This window comes from Thamnophis elegans, chromosome 14 (assembly GCF_009769535.1).
Source record: "Thamnophis elegans isolate rThaEle1 chromosome 14, rThaEle1.pri, whole genome shotgun sequence".
Classification (NCBI taxonomy): Eukaryota; Metazoa; Chordata; class Lepidosauria; order Squamata; family Colubridae; genus Thamnophis; species Thamnophis elegans.
Window position 1 is genome coordinate 36,940,065 of NC_045554.1, and position 22,262 is coordinate 36,962,326.

Below are 22,262 nucleotides of genomic sequence, written 5' to 3' on the forward strand. Positions count from 1 at the left end.
CAACCTTTCAATTGGGACTAAACATCGGCCTGCGCGTTAAGGCTGCAAGCGGCAGGCAGGCGTGCGCAGGCCTTCGCAGTTGGCGGCCGTTGAACCGAACGGGGCTCTGCGTGCGCCTTTGTTGCCTTTCGGCCGCCTGGCTTGCCATTTGCAAAAACGAGGCGCGCAAAAGGCTCCTCCCGCCACCGCCTTCGCCTTGCCCTCCCGAGAGCGGGCTGGCTTTGTCGAAAGGAGGAGCCCCGGCTGTGACGCTGAGACGAGGCTTCTCCAGTCGTAGCAAGGAAGACGGGGACGGCCTGGGGCCGCCTTAAGCCGCCATCCGCATGGATCAGGGCCAGGAGGTGCCGTATGATTTGCGCCGAAGGAATGCTCCGCGACGCGGGCAGCCCGGCAGGTGAGCTTTGCAAGAACGGCGGGGAGGTTGCAAAAAGGGCCGCTCCCGCTGGAAATTGCACTTTTCCCAACTGCCCAGGATCTCTACCGCCATTCCTGGGATTTCTGGGATTGGGATGAGGTGGGAGGGAGGGGTCTTCTACATTGCCCTGGTCTGTTGTCACGTTTCCGTCTCCAAGCCTGGCTTATCCGCTCTTGCTTTCGCTTTCGCTTTGGTGGGGTTCTTTCAAATCACTTTTAAGTCGGATCGGGTTGACTGGCCCTAGAGTGGCCGCAGAGGAAGGTTTGGCTGCCAGTCGCCTTTGCGATGCATCCGACAGGCTCTGGACCCCCGAGGTAAAGATTAGAGGCTGGGGTCTGGGGTGTGTGTGTGTGTTTCGTTGCATTACGATTGCAAATTGATGGCCAAAAGGAAAATTGATTGGACAGGATAATAGCATACATATTTATTAAAATGTGGTCTGCAGGGGGATAAACTATAAGGAGAAAGGTTGTTTAGGGTTCACAAGAGATAAGCCAGATCAATTTGTACTAACAAACTTTTCTTATCAGGAACTAATAGCTTGTTTATCAGTTTAGGGATGTTAAAAGCTAATAAACCTTGAACATCACTTTAAAAGAAAGAATATAATTCAGATTAAAATACAAACTATGTTAGTTAACAAATAACAAGAACCATGTTATTTGCCCCTCAATACCAAGGAAATGTGGTATTTCAGCATCAAGTGGTCGGTTTAGCATTGTGAATTTTTAGGGCAAGCTTCTTTGGTTGCAAGTTTTATTACACGACTTCTTGTTCAGAGTATTATTGAGTTTATCAGAAGGATGTCATCAACATAGATTTTGCTCCTTATTGTTTCCAAAGCGGGGAGGAGCTGTTGAAAGCAAGTTTCTAAGGGTCCCTTCATCTAGGTGGCATGTACCCTTGGGCATGTCTCTACACGTTTTCTATTCAGATCTTGGTTGAATACAAGCTTCTCCTTGCCTGGCTTGTAGAGCAAGCAAGAAATCTTGACCCACACAGATTGTCCGTATGGTGAAAGAAGAATAGCCAGATATTTGAATAAGTAGGATGGCAGGATTTATATACTGCTCATCTTAATTGGGCCATAAGAAAGGCCGAGACCCAAAGAATTGAAGCCTTTGAACTCTGGTGCTGGAGAAGACTCCTGCGAATCCCTTGGACTGCAAGGTGATCAAAGCGATCAGTCCTAGAGGAGATCAACCCTGACTGCTCTTTAGAAGGCCAGAGCCTGAAAATGAAACTCAAATACTTTGGCCACCTAATGAGAAGGAAGGACTCACTGGAGAACAGCCTAATTCTTGATTAAGGGCAAAAGAAGAAGGGGACAAGAGAGAATGAGGAGGCTGGATGGAGTCACAGCAGTAGGTGTGAGCTTAAATGGACTCCAGAAGATGGTAGAGGACAGGAAGGCCAAGAAGAACGTTGTCCATGGGATCGCGATGAGTCGGACACGACTTCGCAACTAACAACAACATGTTAATTTATCATGATTTATTAAATAACTAGATCCATACAGTATAGTGGGCTAAGTAGAAAACTAGATTGGGGAAGTGGTTAAGGTATCAGGCTAGAAATTGGGAGGATGTGAATTCTAGTCCTGCTTTAGAATGGGAAGCTAGCTGGGTCCCCTTAGGCCAGTCACTTTCTCCCAGCTCTAGGAAGAAGGTAACAACTAAATACTTCCCCCCAAAAATTGCCAAGAAAATTGTAGAAACTAATCCAGGCCATTGCCTAAAATAAAAGCTGACTTTTATCCCCCCAATTAATAATAACAAGCAATCATAGTTTTGCGTCTCATTGTTAAGCCAATGTTATTTTGCTTAGATTGATACATCCTCATGGCTAGTACTGTGGTTTTCCCTATCCTCCTCTCCAGATGATGCTGAGTTGAATTGATGCTTCTCGCCATTTTTACAGAAGCTTTTTGACTTTGCTTACGTTTTTCCCCCTAGCTCAGACCCTGATAGCCTGGCCAGCAAGAACAGACCCGATTTATCGTATATAGACCCTTGGATTGTGACTCTTCTGTTGGAGTACAAAGAATCTGTAATCAAAACAGATGCCCAGCTTGGACATGTCCTGAAGGTGGAGTTTCAAACTTATTTATTTATGTTGTCCTTCCTCCCCCTTATTCAACTTTAGGAATGCAGACCTGTCCTGCGTATCCTTGCTTTTTTGGTTTGTTTTTATTTTGCAACAGACTTGACACAGTTCAGAGCAGTTACGGGCTTAACATTTGGGATGTTGAGAGTGTGTCTTGCACGCAACTACAAAAATTGCATAAGGAAGGTTTTTTTAAAATTATAAAATGACTCATGTCATTGGCCTGGCTAATTACAAAATATGGTACCTGTTTACCAAAGGAAACTGGTATCTTATTTCCTGCCGCTTGCTTAACAGCAGTGTTTTTAGACCTGGCTGGGCAATTCTGGAAATTGGTTCACACATCTTAAAGTTGCTAGAGTTGAAAAACATTGCTGTCGATGTCTGGGGAGTTCCTATCTGAGCACCATGTTCCTTCTGTGAAATAACAGCAGCGCCTCTAAACAAAACTCGAGATTGCACTGGGCTATCATCGCTTCTATCTTCCAGTAATTATTATGGAGTCCCCAAGAAGCATCATTGTTGTTAAAGATTGCAAAACTTATTTTTTCTATGCCAAGTTCCTGTACTACTACTTCTGTTTTAAACTAAGATAGACACACATGAAAGAACCCGATAGGCAGCTCAAAGAACTACCTGCAGATATTGTAGTGTCTGAGATACCCTTTGGCCCATCTCTACTTTACACTGATGGAGAATAGTTAGTCCACGTTCCCCAATAAACTTGGTTTCCAAATGTGTTGGTTATGGTGTAATTTTTTTTTTGCCTCTTCCCCAGGTTTTGAACGAGCCAAGGGTTTACCAAGATGCTGACCAGGAACCAGAAACAATCCTACATATTGGAGATGGACTTCACTATATTGAAGTGGTGGTTGCAGGCGAAGCAACTAAAATGACAGAACAGTAAGTTTTACTTTGAATTTATTTTGGATTACAATTCAATATATGAATTTTTACAGCAACCAAAATTTATTTCTCTTCCAAGAACTCTACAATTTTACAAGACCCCTGCATTGCTAGAATCAGAATTTATTGGGATTTATAATTTCATTTTACGATTTATGTGTGCTGTCCATGACCTTTGATGTCTATGCCTTGTTTTGAGTTTAATAGAGATCTTCAAGCAATAGAATAATAAAATGTATTCTTTCCTTTACACACTATTAATGATACCCTAGAAAATTCTAATCTCTACATTTGTAAATCCTTTATTTACTCATTTGTTTCTACTCCTTTATTCTTTTTATTCTCTTTCCTTTTTCATTTACATGTTTCCACTAAAATGTCTGATAAATATGTGTGTATAGGTGGTCCTTGATTTACAATCACAGGTAAGCCCAAATTTTGCGTTGCTAAACATGACAGTTGTTAAGTGAATTTTGCCCCATTTTATGTCCTTTTTACCTCCATCGTTATGTGAATTATGGCAGTTATTAAGTGAATCACATCATTAAGTCAATCTGGCTTCCCTCATTGACTTTTGATCATGTTACCAGGGGGAATGCTGCAATGTCATAAGTGTGAAAACCAGTCGAATCACTTTTTGCAGTGCCATTATAAACAAATGGCTGTAAATCAAGGACTGCCTGTAATATAGCATCCATAAGGATTAATTTATAAATTTTGTGCTTCTACAGAAATTATCATAATTATCTCAAAACCTTCCCCCCCATCACATTTTATCATTCATCTGTAACAAAATATGGCAATCTTGTAGGGATTTGATAATTCCGTATTCAATATTTTTTTTTTAACATCTTTATCAGGAAGCTATATTTGAATAGTCCTTCGGGAATGGGTGGCATACAAGACCAATAAAACTCAAACTCAAACTAGTATTTTGGATTCTGGAATTAACGGTTACGTTTTCTTTTAAAGTTGCCAACTTTTTACATGCAGTTTCAAAGTCATCTTTTCTTGGGAAAATCTATTCTACAAGTTGGTCAAAACAATTTACGAGGAGGTTGGGGGGGGGCTGTAATCCTTTTTTATATGTGCTGACATAGAAAGTTAGACTGTGAAAATGTATGTCGACTTGGTTGATAAAAATTGGATTCCCAGCACTCTAAAGAAGCTTGTGGAGCTTTTTAAATTATGTACAGAATCCTGCCTTTTGCTGATCAATGTGGAAAAATATCAGCTGTACGAGACAGTTTGATACTTTTAAGATTTGCCAATATATTTCTTCCTGTCTATTTCTCAGATCTATGGCTCAGTCTGGATTATCTGGTATTGTTGACCAGTTCATCATCTTGCAGAATTATAGAGTCAACTTTAAAAGAGCAACTAAAATGGTAAGGTGCACAAAATGCTCTCGTTTTAGTGTTTTCTTTGGAGGAGCACATGCTGATAATGCAGTTTGACCCTCTGAAATTTATTGATTTAGAAAATGTATATTGCCGCCTACTCGCACATGATGAATCAAGGCGGCTTACAGGACATAAAAGCATAATATTAAAGAAATAAAAATAATAAAATAATAATGAAATACTAACACATAGTCCTCAACTTAAAATCACATTTGGGAGCAGAATTTATGTTGCTAAGCAAGTTGTTAAGTGTCCAATTTTAAGATTATTTTTTTTTGCCATGGTGGTTAAGCAAATCACTACAGTTGTTAAGCGAATCATGGGTTCATTAAGTGAATCCAATGTCCTTCATTGACTTTGCTTATCAGAAGCTGGCTGGGCAGCTCACATGTGGCGATAATGTGAATTTAGGACACTGTGTCCATTTAAATACAAGCCAGTTGGCAAGCACCTAAATCTTGATCACGTAACTGGGGGGATGCTGCAACTGTTTTAATGCAAGGATTGTTCATAAGTGCCCTTTTTCAGAGACGACATAATTTCAAGCAGTCACTAAATAAATTGGTTGTAAGTCGAGGACAATCCTTATTGTCCTCATGCCATTTTAAAATGCCTATATAGGAAATAGGAAATCAAAATGAGTTTACTGAAGCATATCGTAATTGGGAAAGAAAGACTAATAATGGCTGAAATCATACAGTTTACTAACTCAAACTAGAGTGTTTTTTTTTAAAATAACAGATTTGTAAAAGGTGCTAAGCACTTTTCCTGCGCTGGTGATAATAGTTGGCATTGGAGTGGCATGTCATTTCAATTTAAGAAGCATTAAATTGTAATGATTTACTCTGCAGTCGTGTTGAATTTCAACTTCTCCCTTTTTATCACGCTACAAATTAAAATTCGCTATCAACTTTTGAAAATCACTGGAGGGGCTTAGTTATGGCAGCCAGACTGTAAAATAAAATTAAAAATAAAGAAAAGGGGCCAGACCATAAGGAGGTCTGATTGTGAGATTAAAAAACCCAATTATTAAATCCTCACAACACACAGACAAGCCTGGTTTATAACTCAAAAAGGTTTATTTACAGAAAAATAAAAAGCGTTTCCAAAGGCGGCCTCCAAGCCTTCTCCCAAGTGGATCGAGCACAAGGAGAGCAAAGAATAGCATTCAAACAATACATATATAATAAGGAAAAAAAGGTTTCTTTATTTATTAAATTTATATTAGCTTAGTCTCAACCCTGGGGCCCCTTTGGGCCTGTGGCTCCAGATGTGGGACAAAGCCCATTTTCTGTCAGAATCAAATATTTTTTTATGATTCTCTGACTGTTGTGCCTTTGACTTAATAGTGAGTTTGTGTGTGTGTAAAAACCTTTATGTTAGAAAGCTGCCCTATAGATTTATTCACATATTTATTTATATGTTCATTTGCAGCTGTCCTTTAGTTTTATTTACATTTCAGATATGGTCCCTCAGGGAGGCACCGAGAACCCCCTTAAATGAAAATGTCCTCCTTCCTATCACAATATGTATTTTTTTTAAAAAAAAAATAGTTAAATTGGTTTGCTGCCTATCTGAGGCAATGTGAGGGTGATATCCTGTGAAACGTTTATTTATTTAGCGTATGGCAAGCCTGTCAAATGTCTCTAATACAGTGTTTCTCAACCATGGCAACTTGAAGATGTCCGGACTTCAACTCCCAGAATTCTGCGAATGCTGGCTGGGGAATTCTGGGAGTTGAAGTCCAGACATCTTCAAGTTGCCAAGGTTGAGAAACACTGCTCTAAAAAAGAAACGGGCCTATCTTTGATCAAATTATTTGAGGCTTCTCTCTCTCTTTTTCTCTTGACTTCATTGGCAATTTGCCCTATTTTTGAATCTTGACAGACACTCCTGCAAGTCGAGGGTCACTTTATTCTTTAAAAGGGATAAAATAATTCATCCCCCGCCCCCCCTGTTTGAGGGAGGGAATCCACCTTTTTTGAGGTTTCCCCTCAAAGTAGGCCTGTTGCCAGGCAGAATATATGTATCCTTAAACATGCAGCCTCCGATATTTAACTCGCCAGTGGTTTCTGGCCTGAAATGTAGCTTTTTGTGGCCTTTTTGAAGCCTCCCTGAGGAAACATCTCGGCCGCTTGGCAGCCATTAAAAGCCCTTTTGGGGCTCTGAAAATCTTCCTCCTTGAGGAAAGGAGGACAAAATAGATCCCCACAAAACCCAACTGCTGTTTTTTCTTCCTCTCTCCCAGTGGGGTTTTTGTGAGTTTCGGGAGACTGTTTCCCTCCGAGGAAAACTTTGGATATTCACGAAACCCTCTTTGCCTTTCAAAAGCCACAACGAATCTCTCTCCTGGGGCCTTTTATTGTTTTATTTGTTACTGCCAGAGAGAGGAAGGGGCTTCATTGGGCAGGGCGGGCCCCTAAATGTGGGAACAGGTTGAGGGTCGCTTTTCCAAGCATCAAAATGTCCCCAGTTGATTTTTCTTGCTTCTTTCCTTCATCGAAGACAACAGAGAGAGAAGCCCCTTCCCTTTTGTAGCTTATTCATTTTTATTTTTATTCATTTATTTTATTTTTATTCATTAAGGGTTCATTTTTTTTAGGGCTGGGGGATAATAATTTTAAAGCATCTCATTTGAGCGCCTTCCACTTCTCGAATTCTTCCATTTTTTTTCAGGCCTGGCTCAGGAATTCTGAGGGTGGAAGTCCAGAGATCCTTAAATTGCCATAGTTGCTCAACTCCTGCTTTTAGGGCATTTCTATCTTCATTTCGGTTTGAAAAGTCTCCTAATTGGATCCTTGCCACCTCTTTGTGTATAGCTGGATAGGGCTGAGAATCGGACCGGCCTAAAGTCACCAAGGTCGCTTTGGATCCAAGCGGGGATTTGAACCGGGGTCTCCCCAAGTTCAAATCCCACCCTTTCTAACCATCAATATGTCCTGGATCTTGAATTCCACCTATTGGGTGGAGGCCACCTCAGTTGGAGAATCTGCCTTGCTTTGGTGGTTTTTAATCACTGGCCGTGCTGCTTTCTCTCCCATCATTGAGATCAAGTACAGTGTGAGATTTCTCCTTGAGCATCGTTCATTGTGCTTGTCTTTCACTCTTTTCAGGAAGATTGTCGATTTTATCTCATCCTTGAGTGTTTCCAGGTCATGGCCATGAAGAGAGAGGGGGAAAAAGTGCAAAATTGGTGAGACACACAAGAACACTGATCTTAGTTGTGTAGTTGGGGTATCTACTGGGAAGACGGGGGGGGGGGGGCTAAACTCAAACCCTGAAGATTGCAGAATTGTCTGCATCCCATCCAGCATGCATCCTGTTTTAATCAGGCTTAGAAAATTTAACATAATGAATTCTTTATAAACACTTAACTGCCGCTCAATACCTGCTGTTGTCTGTCGTTGGCTGTCCAACTCTTGCTGTAGAGTTGAGAAGACTTACACATCTAAAAATAGTTAAATTTTGGAAAGAGGAAGGATTGAACATTACAGCAGCACCTAGGTGCCCTTCTGATTTTCAAAAAGCTAAGTTTAGTTAGATTTGATCTTTGGATGAAAGATCGCACACAGGTCCCAAGGATGTCAGTTAAAGATTGGAAACATGTTCTGCCAGAAGACAGCACTTCTGTTTTCTGCCACATAGTTGTGTCCATGGTCACCAGCAGCTGACTTGAACTTGAGAGGGAATTGACTATCATATTTACCTGGGGATTAAAATGGAAGCACTAGGCCCTCAAGAGAACTATTTTTTTTGTAATTATCTGATTCAGTTGCTCTTTATAAGGACACTCCGCTGGGTAGTAGTTTCAGGGATATTTCTTTACCAGATTCCTCCAAACAATGGTAGAGCTGCCTTCACTGGAAAAGCTACATTACATTCAGAAATGTATCTGAATATATCCCGTGTTGAAGTATAGACCAGAGGGAAAACATCAGCATAGGAAATTTTTTATGACAGTTGGTATCACGTCGTAAACTGGTTTAGAATAATGTTTATGTCATAAAATGTTTACCAAATTAATGAGATGCTTGAGGTTCTCCATATGTCAACAATCTGTGTCACTGACCTACTGATTGAATGTAATTTTACTATATGAGTTTTTCTACTGTGATAAAAAAATAACTGAGGATGTTAAATGTCTTTTTATATAGCAATCAGGAGCTGTCAGTCATACAAAAGATAAAGGACCTATGGCAGTAAGTACTTGGTTCTATTCTGTGCACGATCTTAAAATTAGCAGTTTTAAATTTAGGTCTGTTCATAGCAACATTATAAACTTTGTAAAATCTTTCTATGTATCATAGAATATTCCAAGTTCTTCTCACATAAATTTCAATGCATAATCCAAGGACTTTAACTTTTTACTGTATTTGACCTCATTATGCATTATGTGAATGGCAGCCTGCCTTCTCATACTTTGAAAAACAGTAGGACATTTTCTTACTGTGTATTAATAATAATTAATGGATAATTAATGAATAAGTCAATAATAAGCAGGATAGTTCTTGTCTCCAAACATAACAGATTTGTCTTTCTATTTCCCCAAGAAATGCAACATTAGCTGATCCACCAAAACAATTTTAGTTCCATTCTCATGACCAATTAGTAACACATCATAATCTAGGACTCATAATGGCTGTTTGAAATGCCATTTTCATTTTGATTAAAAGGGAAGATAAAGAGATTTTTTTCCATTTAGCACAATGTACAAGTCAAAATGTGGTTTAGCTCTAAGAAGCACCTGGCTATAATTAGTAAACTGTGATTTTAGGGCATAACTTAATGTAAAACCACAGCCAAATTTCATTTATTTGGTTAAGAACTTGGTTTAAATATAGTTTAAAGCAGGCATATCCAACAGGCAGGCCATAGTCCATATGGGGCCCTGGACAGCTAGCAACGCGGCTCCACAAGATACAACAAAAATATTAAAAAATAAAGGAAGTTTGCTATTTATGTAGATAAACTATATTAGATACTTTATATGCAGCCCAAGACAATTCCTCGTCACTCAGTTTGACCCACAAGCCAAAAGATTGGCCGCCTGTGGCTTAAAGCAAAGTACAAAATCAGTCAGCTACATTGATAGCTTGTGTTGGCAGTTGAAATGCACATTGATGTTCAGAGTTGAACATCTTATGTACCATTTTTATTTGCTTATGCTCATACGAGGTGATGATGGATACCCATCCCGATGAGCTGCCATTGAGGAGAGAACAGAAAAATCTCAAAAGTTACATTCTTGGAAGGTTGAGATTGGGTTAGTAGAAGCTTGGAGAAAGCAAAAAGAATTTTCTATAGAGAGATTCATGATGTTAATTGAAGAAGAGGTCTGAAGGCTTGACAAGTTACTGTCATGCTTAACTCTTGATGCAGTTTGATTATATATTTCAGGAAAGGTTTTGCGACGCAGATGTGGTTCAACTCAGGTACGTTAGATTAAATGTTGGCGGCTTTTAAAATGAAATTTAGTGAAAAGGGGGATCAGTATTAAGTGGGTTCCTCTGATTTTCTATGTTATATTTCATTGTAGAACAAATCTTGTTTGTGTTTTATATCTCCCAATAGAGAATTTATTCAGGCCACTTAAAGGCTAAAACATTTATAACAACTCCTTCCTAAATTGTAGTTTTTTCATAACATAACTTTTTCACCTTGTGAGATAACTGTTTACCTTCAGGCCGGAATGGATACAAAAATGATGCCAATGCATTTCTGAAAATGACATTTGATTAAAAAAAATTAGTTTAGAATCGCCAGTCCCATATCAGGATTGTCAACATTGAGGGCAGCATCAGGGTTGTGGTTGACCTCAGGGTGGGCATGGCTGATTGGGACAGGCCAGCTGGGTGGGTGTGGCCAGCTTGATGCCACTCACTGGGCATGGACATCTGAGTGGGCAGTGCCAGACTGCTGGCATGTTTCCTCTTCACACTGGGTAGACCGGGCCAAAGCCATGCTGGCCTGATATTTCCTCTTCGCATTAGGTAGACTGGGCCGAAGCGGCGTGAGCCGGACCCTTACATTTTTCAGGCTGGCCCCACAGGCCACCTCCAGTCTGCAGGCTTTGTGTTTGACACTCCTATTCTATATCATTCAGTCTTAAAGCGAAATGTTATGGGATCTTGCTTGTAAACCTATTGTCTATTTACAATATGTTTTTTCTTGTTCAGGACAAGAATCACAAACGGTTTCCCAAGTATTGAAAGATATAAACCATGATCAGCTGAACAATTTGAAACAAAATGCTAAGGATTGTCTCAACTTATTAGGCACCAGCCAACTGTTGGACTCTGCGCAAGTGGCCATGTATTCAGACACTAAGTGGCAACTGGAACGGAAACAAAATAAGGTTGGTGTTTACACATCTTCTGTGCCCTGGTTATGACACCACAGTTAATTGAAATTGAAGGTAATTCAGTAAATTCCTCTCTGGCGAAGGAATGCATAATGGAAAATTGGGAAACATAAAGAAGGAAATCTGTTAGAATTTATTCCTTATTTATTTATTCATTCATTCATTCCTAACTACAGGAATTACTGTGGTCATATGATTCAAATTTAGGGACTTGGCAACTGGCATGTACAGTTGTGGTGGGTTACGTGATCACTATTTGCAGTCTTCCAAAGGGGCTTTCATCAAGGAAAGCCAATGGGGAGACCTGGATTCTCTTAACAATTGTGTGATTCACTTAATGACCATGGCCCCAAAATTCATAAAATCAGACATGTCTCATTTAACCACAAAGCTCCAGTTCCAATTGTGGTCTTAAATCAAGACTCCCTGAACTAGGCTTTGAGTTCTCAAAAATTATTTTCTATTATTTTTAGAAGATTTAAGATTTAGTTTATTTGTATGCCGCCTTTCTCCGGGAGGGACTCAGGGCGGCGAACAACTCAAGGGGGAAAAAGGGGGAACATAAAAACACAATACACGTAATTAAAATAAACAAGAATCATACAACCATACAAGTCGAGAGGGGAGGGGAACTCATCAACCCCAGGCCTGCTGGCACAGCCAGGTTTTGACGGCTTTCCGGAAGGCCTGGAGAGAGGTGAGGGTCCGAATCTCCGCGGGGAGTTCGTTCCAAAGGGCTGGAGCTGCCACAGAGAAGGCCCTCCCCCGGGTAGTAGCCAGGTGGTATTGGCTGGTGGACGGAACCCGGAGGAGGCCGACCCTGTGTGATCTAACGGGTCTTTGGGAGGTAATTGGCAGCAGGCGGTCTCTCAAGTACCCAGGTCCAATACCATGAAGGGCTTTATAAGTTACGATTAGCACTTTGAAGCGTATCCGGAGACCGATCGGTAGCCAGTGCAGCTTGCGGAGGATAGGTGTAACGTGGGTGTACCGAGGTGCACCCACAATCGCTCGCGCGGCTGCATTCTGGACGAGTTGGAGTCTCCGAATACTCTTCAAGGGCTGCCCCATGTAGAGTGCATTGCAGAAGTATTTTTAGAGTTACTTGATTCCTAGGTTAAGAATGAAAGCAGCAGAAATTGGAAGAACTTTGCATTTGGCTATGAAAGAGCAGCTCAGAATACTTATATATTGTTTAAAGCAGAAATATTTTGATTTCAGATGCACCAAGATACCTTCACAGTTCCTGCTGAATACCTGGTAATCAGTGCAGAAAATGAGGCATCACTTTCCCAGTCCTACATATCAAGTGAGTGCTAGAATCGGGCCAGATTTATGGATGAAAATGGATTGGTTTGGAACCCCCCCCCCCCCCCCCGCGGCAGTATTCCTGATTTCTAACTACAGGTAGTCCGCAACACAATTCATTTAGTGACTGTTCAAAATTCCAAATGCAGCAGTGGTGGGATTTTGTGCGCGTGGCTTGGTGGGTGTGGCAGAGGAAGGCTACTGCAAAATCCCTATTCCCTCCCCACTCCTGGGAGAAGGATACTGCAAAATCTCATTCCCACTCCACTCCAGAGGAAGGATACTGCAAAATTCCCATCCCACTAAACTGCTCTCCAGCTCCATTTATTTGTTGGAGGGCAACAAAAGAAGACCCAGCCGATCAGCTGGGACTCAGGAGGCAGCGAATAGATGGGGGTGGGGCCAGTCAGAGGTGGTATTTGCCGGTTCTCAGAACTACTTGAAATTTCTGCTACCGGTTCCCCAGAACCGGCTGAATACCACCTCTGAACGGCACTGCAAAAAAATGACTTATGACCATTTTTCATACTGATGACCTTTGCAGCAGCCCCATGTTCACATTCAAAATTCTGATGCTCAGCAACTGCTTTGTACTTATGACCGTTGCTGTGTCCGAAGGTTACATGATCCCCTTTTGCAGTCTTTTGACAAGCAAAATCAAGAGGGAAGCCATATTCACTTTAAAACCTTGTTACTAATTGATCAACTGCAGTGATTCACTTAACAATTGTGGCAAGAAAAGTCGTAAAATTGGGCAAAGTTCACCAAATATCTCGCTTAACAACATACATTTTGGGCTCAATTGTGGTCATAGGTCAAGGGCTACCCTGTATACAAGTGTTGTTGAATGTCACAATTGTGGCAAGTAGTGGCATACCTCAGACTTGGAATTGAAGCTGAAATTTTGCTTGCATCTATCCAGCTTTTTATATAAGATGGCTAGACATAAAACTGTAAATGGACTAGGTTTTGAGTTCACAAGATTTTTGTAGTTTTTATTGACTGCTAAGGATTGCCCATCCTGCAGTCTTTAGCATCAAGAGGTATGTATATCTTGTGGATTCAGTTATAGTATCATGTGGATATTTTTTCTTTTGAAAAAATCAAGAATAAAAAGAAAAAGTAAAGAGAATTGGATATACTTGGAAAACAGTGGCTTCTAGCAATTTAGGTAGCTCTCTTAAATCAATGTTGGGTATCACAAATGTATAGACTTAGACTAAAACAAAGGAATTCCCAGGCCCAGTTGGTTAAATTAAGCTATATTGCATTCCTTTTAATTTGTTCCTGAAGCACCTGCAAAGTATGTGTTATTATCTATTTTGGATTCCAACATTGGCTGTTGCAAAGCCACAAATTGAATCCTTAAGTTCACTTGTGTTAGTGATGGTGAACCTTTTTTGGCTGGCGTGCCAAAAGCGGGGGAGCACAGGAGGGGAGTCGTGCAAGGGTGTGCCACACCCATAATGCTATGTGCACAACCCCAGCGCACAAGCACGCACGACCAGCGCTCCCCCCTGTTTTTGGCATGCTTTTTTCGTCCTCCCCAAGCTCCAGAGGCTTTATAGGAGCATGGGAAGGGCGGAAACAGCCTCCCCCCGTCCCGGAGGCCCTCCGGAGGCTTCAGGAGCTTCCCTGAAGCCTCCGGAGTGTGAAAAACCGGCCCTACCTGCAAACCAGAAGTTCAGGAACTGGCTTTTTATGCTGTGGAGACCTCAAGGAAGGCCTCCGGAATGGCCTCAAAAGAAGGCCAAAGTCCGCTGGCCAGCTGACAGGGCAACACCTCGCGTGCCCTGACAAATGGCTCCGCGTGCGACTTGTGGCACACGTGCCATAGGTTCGCCATCATGGATCTAATGTGATACCCTTTGGCAGGGAGTGGGCGCTGATAGCTAAACTCTCCTTTTTCTCAGGTAATCCTCAAGCTGTTCCTGAAGATGATGAAAACGTTCAAGAAGATGATGAGAGCACTGTATCGTTTTTCAGTGGTGAGTAGCATTGGTTGTCTTTTGTGAACTTGCAAGTGCATTTTAAATTTTTTACAAAAAGGAATATTAACCCCAAAGACTTGGGAATCAACATTCAGAAAACTTCTTTAAAAAAAAGGTTTTCACAGAGGTTGATTATCCAAGCCAATCAATATTTTGTAGTTATTATTCGTGTTTGATGTACTTTTTAAATCATATGTACGCCAAAGAAAGCCATTCTGTTTCTGTTCTCATCTTTTTTCTTTTTGTACTTTTATTTTGCTTTTTCCTGATCTTCTGTTTTTTCAATTCTTTTTTTCTGGTTCATTTTCTGGAGATCAGCACCGCCCGCTAGAGTCGGGAACGACTAGCATATATATATATACGAACTTTGGCATGTATGTTCCTCTTGGCTTCTAGGTGTTCACTAAGAAAGGGTTTTTTTGAAATGACCATTAGATCATTAGTATTTCTTATACAGTAATTAACACGATTTGACGCTAGGGAGTTCTACTTCCCCTCCCCACCTGAAAAGAACTCTGTTCCAATTGCCAGTTGACTCACATTCCGTTACCTTAGTTCGAACTGGGGCTCCTTACACTACTAAACATCAGTACCTCACCAAAATGTCTACACCTTCCACCTCTGGAACTGCTTCCGGACTCAAGGCGGCAGGAGCGATATTCCCTTACGTGTTTCAATCACCGACCACCATCATATATAAATTATTAATGCCTAGAACCAACAATAACTTATTTAAAAGACTGAACTTCAAAGTCTGCACAATTGTATCTCCTAGAAAAAAAAGTGACACGGATTGTTGCAGAATGGTATATATAGGCCATTAAGCCTTTAGGGACAGAGTTGCTCAAATATTACATTTTGTCATGCTCCCGTATACAGAGTGTCACATGATTTCCACCTGCCCCTGTTTTTACACTGTGTATCCTGGGTGATGTTTTTAGTTGCATTGACCGCCAGGAGACACCATTCAACCAGGTTCGCTACCGCCTCTTCCAAAGGACCGCAAGTAAAACCTTGAATGTAGGGGGCATGACATAACATGACATCTGTTTCTCTCTCTGAGAGCATAATGGACGACATAAAGTATATGGTATAATGAATAAATATAAAGAGTATAAGAAGATCATATGGTAAGTCAGTTTGGGCTAGTGATTAAGGCACTGAGCCAAAAACCAGGAGAGCCATGAGTTCTAGTCCCATCTTAGACCTGAAAGCCCCTGGGTGACTTTGGGCCATTCAGTCTTTCTCAGCCCAACTCATCTCCCAGGGCTGCTGCTATGGGGAAAATAGGAGGAGGAAGGAGGAAGCAAACAATATTGGGCTTGTGAATCCGGGTATTGTAATACAGACCAGTAACTCTACTTTCAAAACCTAACACTGTTTATGAAGTCTATTCAGAAAACCTTCCTAAATCAGCTTTTGAATGAGCTTAGGTGAATTTACACTATATTGCCAAAGGTATTCGCTCACCCATCCAAATAAGCAGAATCAGGTGTTCCAATCACTTCCGTGGCCACAGGTGTATAAAATCAAGTACCTAGGCATGTAGACAGTTTTGACAAACATTTGTGAAAGAATGGGTTGCTCTCAGGAGCTCAGTGAATTCCAGCTTGGAACTGTGATAGGATGCCACCTGTGCAACAAATCCAGTTGTGAAATTTCCTCACTCCTAAATATTCCACAGTCAACTGTCAGCTGTGTTATAAGAATGTGGAAGTGTTTGGGAACGACAGCAACTTGGCCACGAAGTGGTAGGCCACATAAACATGCCCAACATCAGTGTGTGACCTCACAAATGCGTTTCTGGAGGAATGGTCAAAAATTCCCATAAACACACTCCTGAACCTTGTGGACAGCCTTCCCAGAAGAGTTGAAGCTGTTATAGCTGCAAAGGGTGGGGCGACGTCATATTGAACCCTATGGATTAGGAATGGGATGTCACTTACAGTAAGTTCATATGCGAGTAAAGGCAGGTGAGCGAATACTTTTGCCAATAGAGTGTACTTCCTATTTCTTGAACTCTTCATTCTGAACACAGGTCCATCTGCTTGAGATACTGACAGCATTTGGGTCAGAATGGATTCCTATAATCCTTTGCAATGTTTCAATATTGCTGCTCTTTATGACCTTATTTTGACTTTCTCTGCCTTTTTTAAGGGGGAAGATGTTAATTTGATTTTCTTTCCATAGCAGATTCTGCAAGCTTGGATGGTTCTTTAGAAAACCCCTGGGATGCGGTCCCTGGGATAACCTTGAGCGCCTCCAGTGGTGAGTGAGATCAAAAGCTAACCATCGCCTTTAATGACTATTTTTCCATAACATTAGGAGGAAAACATTACAGGTATTCCTCCACTTACAACCGTTCGTTTAGTGACTGTTCAAAGTTACAACAGCCCTGAAAAAAGTGACTTATAAAATCATGTGATTTATATTCGGATGCTTGGCAACTGACTCACATTTATGACAGTTGCAGTGTCCTGGAGTTACGTGATTCCCGCTTAATGAATTTCTTACTTAACATAAATTTTGGGCTCAATTCTGGTTGTAAGTTGAGGACTCTACTTGTTTCTGCATCCCCCTTGAAAAAACCTGTTAAATCAAGTGTTTAATAGGGGCTATTGGCTTTTACTATTCGTTTCAACACCCTACCCCTTTTCTAGCAACAGGCTAATATATATTTTATTTATAATATAACAATATTTTTCAGAAATTTCATGCAAGAGTAGGAGGGGAACCATTATTAAACATGGCATAGCCAAAACTTTGATGCTGCTCGTGTTTTCTTAAGACCGATAGCCAATTTTGTTTGATTCTAGAATTGAAATCATGTTTAATGAATACGTTACATTGGTTCACCCGCCACACAAACTGAAAGCAAGTGAGCCCATTTTAAAGGTTATCAAAATGTCTGAATCTTAAAATCAAAACAGAAGCAACAAAAAAAAGTCACCAAACAGCCATACCGAACCCTTTGCAAATGAATCTGCACCCCTCGGTTATGTGTCTTACATTGATCTAATCTTCCTTTTATGCTAGCCTTTGTACCTCTGACCGAAATGATGATGAGAATGGAGGTTAAGGTTGCAACACAAAGATCCCAGCAAGTTCCTCAATTCCTAATGAAACGTTTAAATATGGGCAAATTGGATGCAGTAAAATCTCATGCCGTTTAATCTTGAGAAGAGGGCAGGGAGCAATGTTTCGTTTGCAAAGGTGTTCCCTATTTAGATAACCGTCGGCTGCGCTTTGATAAAAGTATGAGAAGCTTCCTAGTGGCGCATTCGTCTTCTTCTTAAAGTTGTTTGTGCGCTAGATGTAGGATATCTGTTTCCAGGTATTGTGGCTCCATGTTACATGTCCCAAAGGTGTTTTTTCAAAAGATGACTGGACTTTATTTTTTTTCCTTGAAGATATTTCACTTCTCATCCAAGAAGCTTCCTTCAGTTCTCAGTGGAAGAAGGCAACGACTGCTTCAGAATTGAAGAAGCTTCTTGGATGAGAAGTGAAATGTCTTCAAGGAAAAAAAATAAAGCCCAGGTGCCTTTTGAAAACACACCTTTGGGACAACCATTACCGTGGTGATTTAGAATCTCCATAGACTTAAAAACAACTGATTTTTTTTTCTCTCTCTTTTTTTTGCACTTTGACAGAAGCTTCTGGCACATCCCACGGCCTTCCCCAGATGCAGCAAATGCTTTTGGCCAGTCCTGCTGAGGAAGCAAACCCAGACTCCAACATTTCACATTTCCTGGAGCCTCGTGATTATATGTTTTGCCCTAGGTCTTATCCCGCCCCACCACCGGACTGTCCGTCACTGTTTCATTATCAGAGCATGGAATTTCTCATCGAACCGGCCAATCCGACACCTGACCTGGTGACGTCAACCACATCAGGCCAGGCCAGGGAATTGGCAGACAGCCTTCCTTGTGGGCAGCTGTTAAATAAATCCCCCCTTCATAATTCTGGGTTTCCTTTTTCTCCTGTTCGTCATTCCAACGAGGACGACTTCTCCTTAGAGCCGGTGTCTGAAAATAGGGAAGATTGTCTGTCCTTTGCCCACAGAGCTAAAGGGATGGCAATTAGGTCGAAATACTTTGAAATGGAGCAAGACACATCAGCTCAAACGATACGGCTGTCAAATAAAGGAGGACCTTCCAAAACGCCCAGTTGTAGTGGTAACAATCTGGAAGATGGAGGGCATTGCTTTACTGAGACTATTACAAAAACTAGTACTCCAAATAGGAGATGTACAAATCAGTACTTTGCCTTGAAATTTTCACGCATCCCCAAGAAAAGGCGGTTGGAGGAGTTTCTGCATGAGCAGTTGCAGCTATCTGCCAGTTGTATAGAGAGACATCTGGAAAAAAGAAGCGAGCAGGAACCAACAGGAATTGTCACCAGGCAATCAAAGCAAACTGGAGTTCAACAAAAGGTAAATCTGCCCTCCGAGGGAAGGAAAATAATAATAAATCTCTCGATAGCTTTGTTTCATGAACCAGAGTCAGAGTGGAATGAGAGGAAATTCCTTTGCAAAAGAAATTCCACTCTTCTCTCTCGGCATAGTTTTGCGTGTATGTTTTGGTTGCCGATATAAATTTATATTGATCAGTAAAACATTGCCGATGCAGGTAATCCTTGACTTTGCCACAATTGAGCCTGGCAAATGACAACCTAGATTTTATCACTTTTTCGAGGTGGTCCTTCAAGTGAACTCATTGTTTACTAAGAATGGAGAATCGGAATAAAACCTTGTTTTTCTGCAAAAACATCAAAAATTGGGGTTGTATGACTACAGGACACCTGCAAATGGCCATAAATGCTGACTGGTTGCAAGCACCCAAAATAACCAGTGAGTAGTTGTCAGATGCAGTTAGTGGGATGCAGTGGGTAAGACACTGAGCTTGTCCATCAGAAAGATCAGTAGTTCGATGGTTCGAATCTTTATCGCCGCATAACTGAGTGAGCTCCCATTACTTGTCCCAGCTTCTGCCAACCTAGCAGTTCGAAAGCATGTAAAAATGCAAGTAGAAAAAATAGGGACCACTTTTGGTGGGAAGGTAACAGCGTTCCGTGCACCTTTGGCGTTTAGTCATGCCAGCCACATGACCACAGAGACATCTTCGGGTTGCGTTGGCTCTTCGGCTTTGAAACAGGTGAGCACCGCCCCCTAGAGTCGGGAACGACCAGCACATAAGTGCGAGAGGAACCTTTACCTTTAGTTGACACAACTTCAGAATAACATCGTAAGTACTTTTTGGGGGGAAGGTGTCTATCATTAATTCAAACAGTCACTGCACCATTGTAGTAAGTTTAGAACTACCTTTAATTATATTTAGTGAGAGACCATAAGGTGGCAATGTTTAACATAAGATTTTCTCATTTGTGGAATGCCAGTCCTCAACCTACGACCACAATTGAGCCCAAAATTTATGTTGCTGAGACATTTGTTAAGTGAATCACTGCAATTGTTGCAGTGCCTAGGTGGCGCAGTGGTTAGAGTGCCGTACTGCAGGCCACATCAGCTGACTGTTATCTGCAGTTCAGCGGTTCGAATCTCACCGGCTCAAGGTTGACTCAGCCCTCCATCCTTCCGAGTTGGGTGAAATGACCCAGACTGTGGGAGCGATATGCTGACTCTGTAAACCGCTTAGAGAGGGCTGAAAGCCCTATGAAGCGGTATATAAGTCTAACTGCTATTGCTATTGCTAATTGTTAAATGAACCTGGTTTCCCCATTGACTTTGCTTGTCAGAAGCGTGCAAAAGGTGATCACATGACCCTGGGGCACTGCAACCATCATAAATATGGACCAGTTGCCAAGCGTCCGAATTTTTATGATGTGACCATGGGGATGCTCTAGTGGTCATAAGTTTGTAAAGCAGCTGTCCCTTTATAACATTGAACGGTCGCTAAATGAGCTGTTGTAAATCGAGGACTACCTTTAGTTGAACTTGGGTGAGCACACTTTGGATACCTGTGGGAAACCATATTGCTGGTTTCTTACTCAACTCCTCCTAAGTCTTCCCTCATCCTCAAATTGTTCCAAAATAGCGATTTAAATATGACTAGAATTTTTAAAAATAACAAGGATTCATTTTGCTTCTCTTTCTCTCTCCCTCTCCCCCCCTCTCTCTTTCACTCTTAGGAGAATGAGGAAGGAGACAGTATTAACCATCTACATAACCCATCTACATCAGAACTCTGCTCTCAAGTGCTGTCTGCAAGGTTAGTTTCTTTCTTAGCTAGTCACACATATCATGGGAAGGGTGCTACATGTGCTGGGCAGGGGTGGTGTTCACTTAACTTCCCTATCGGTTTGCAAATGTGAGCACACACCTTTGCTTCGCTCACACATGCCACATCTGTGCATGCGCTCAGCCTTTCACGTGTGCGCTTTGGCTAAAAAAAAGGCCTAAATGGGATGCCATAGAACCGGGGAGGGTGGGCTGGGCCACCCATGATTTGTGCAAACTTGTCTGAACCGGCAGAATACCACCTCTGGTGCTGGGCCAGAAGAACCATATATTTATGGAGAACAATTTGTGGAGCAACTGCCGCTTTCCATAAAATCATCCTATAAATAACCCCACATTTTCGCTCCTGAGACCTAACACATTTGAATATTTGCTTACCTTCCAGTCTCGTGCTTTCATGTTTCTTGTTTTTGATCTCTAGGATCTCGAGAACGTTACTGGAATGGGCACGCTGGGTTTTCAACAACTCCGAGAAGCAATAAACTTCCCAAAGCTTTTTTGATCTCAGGCTGAGTTACCTAGACATTTTTGTTATTGTTAAACTGTTTGGTGTTTTTTTGTTGTTGTTGTTGTTAATTCTGTTTTTCTGAAGATAAGATATGTTGTTCCGATTTCACATGCAGAAAAGGAAGGATCCCATCACCTTTTCATCTGATTGGATGTCTCCAGCAAAGATTGCTTTGATTTTTTGATAATGAAGATGTGCCACCTGCTAAGTTATGGGGAAGCTGTGTTTTTTTACAGTTGGTTATAAATACAATGCAAAGAAATTTAGCCTTTAAAAGCTGACATATGGAAACTACAGTTCCTAAGCTGGTGTGCTTGCTGGCATGCAAAACCTGTAAATGTATCTGCAATAAGGGATTTACAGGTATTTTAAGGAGTATATCCAGTTTTGAAGTTAGAGAGGATCTGTAGCCTACGTGCCTTTAGAGCTGGTCCATTTTGCTCCCTTAAGAGACTTACACTTTAGATAGAGAAATTTATTCTGTGTTACATGTTGCACAATTCACTTGCACCTTAAATTTCAGGAGTTTGTCCAGAGTTAAATCCACAAAGCATCAGCACGTAGCTAGAACCACATGGTGGTTTTCAATGCAGTGAAGTCTAGAATACAACATTTCATTCATGGGTCTCCTTCCAGTCTGGTTTGTTGTAGTGAGTGAGATTCCAGTAGTAAGCCTACAAACTATGACGACAAATAACTCTCTGATGTTATTCTCCAGCGACAGAATTTATATCCTCATGCTTCTAAAGTGGCAAGTTCCAGTACAGGTTATGCTTGATACTCATGAATCTCTCTTATCTCTGTTACAACATGAAGAAATGGAAGTAATTGCTTCTTGTAGCCTTCATAGTTTAGAATTTTATAAAGAACTTTCTTTGTCTGTTGTCAGTCTGCTATCCATTTCGTTAGATAACTATGCAGGAAAGCAATACTAAAATTTGTAGAGCATTGCAGGAGACACACATATGCTGTGTGTCATTAAGGTAACTTGAGGGTCGCATTGAGAAAGAC

The 22,262-nt window shown here is 41.2% G+C and overlaps 1 protein-coding gene across 3 annotated transcripts; it reads left to right on the forward strand.

The window, feature by feature from the left end:
- Window positions 1-53: 53 nt before the first annotated feature.
- On the forward strand, window positions 54-22,248 carry LOC116517935. 3 transcript variants are annotated; one of them, XM_032231123.1, is made up of 14 exons: window positions 54-394; window positions 2,371-2,503; window positions 3,300-3,424; window positions 4,725-4,815; window positions 7,944-8,023; window positions 8,985-9,029; window positions 10,228-10,262; window positions 11,007-11,185; window positions 12,413-12,500; window positions 14,413-14,487; window positions 16,681-16,758; window positions 18,141-18,922; window positions 20,635-20,714; window positions 21,165-22,248. In XM_032231123.1, the coding sequence occupies exons 1-14, from the start codon at window positions 324-326 to the stop codon at window positions 21,223-21,225; spliced, it is 1,923 nt and encodes a 640-aa protein (XP_032087014.1). In that variant the 5' UTR covers window positions 54-323; the 3' UTR covers window positions 21,226-22,248. The 3 variants fall into 3 exon arrangements, with proteins under 3 accessions (XP_032087014.1, XP_032087016.1, XP_032087017.1); XM_032231125.1 differs by having other exon boundaries at window positions 16,684-16,758; XM_032231126.1 differs by lacking the exon at window positions 2,371-2,503 and having other exon boundaries at window positions 313-394.
- The last annotated feature ends 14 nt before the right edge of the window (window positions 22,249-22,262 follow it).

What these genes read in the sequence shown, in the direction of transcription:
- LOC116517935 (XM_032231123.1), top strand. Translation starts at nt 324, where the DNA reads ATGGATCAGGGCCAGGAGGTGCCGTATGATTTGCGCCGAAGGAATGCT. An exon ending in TTCCCAGTCCTACATATCAA is followed by an intron (nt 12,501 to 14,412) that starts GTGAGTGCTAGA and finishes CCTTTTTCTCAG; the next exon opens with GTAATCCTCAAGCTGTTCCT. An exon ending in TCTCAAGTGCTGTCTGCAAG is followed by an intron (nt 20,715 to 21,164) that starts GTTAGTTTCTTT and finishes TTTGATCTCTAG; the next exon opens with GATCTCGAGAACGTTACTGG.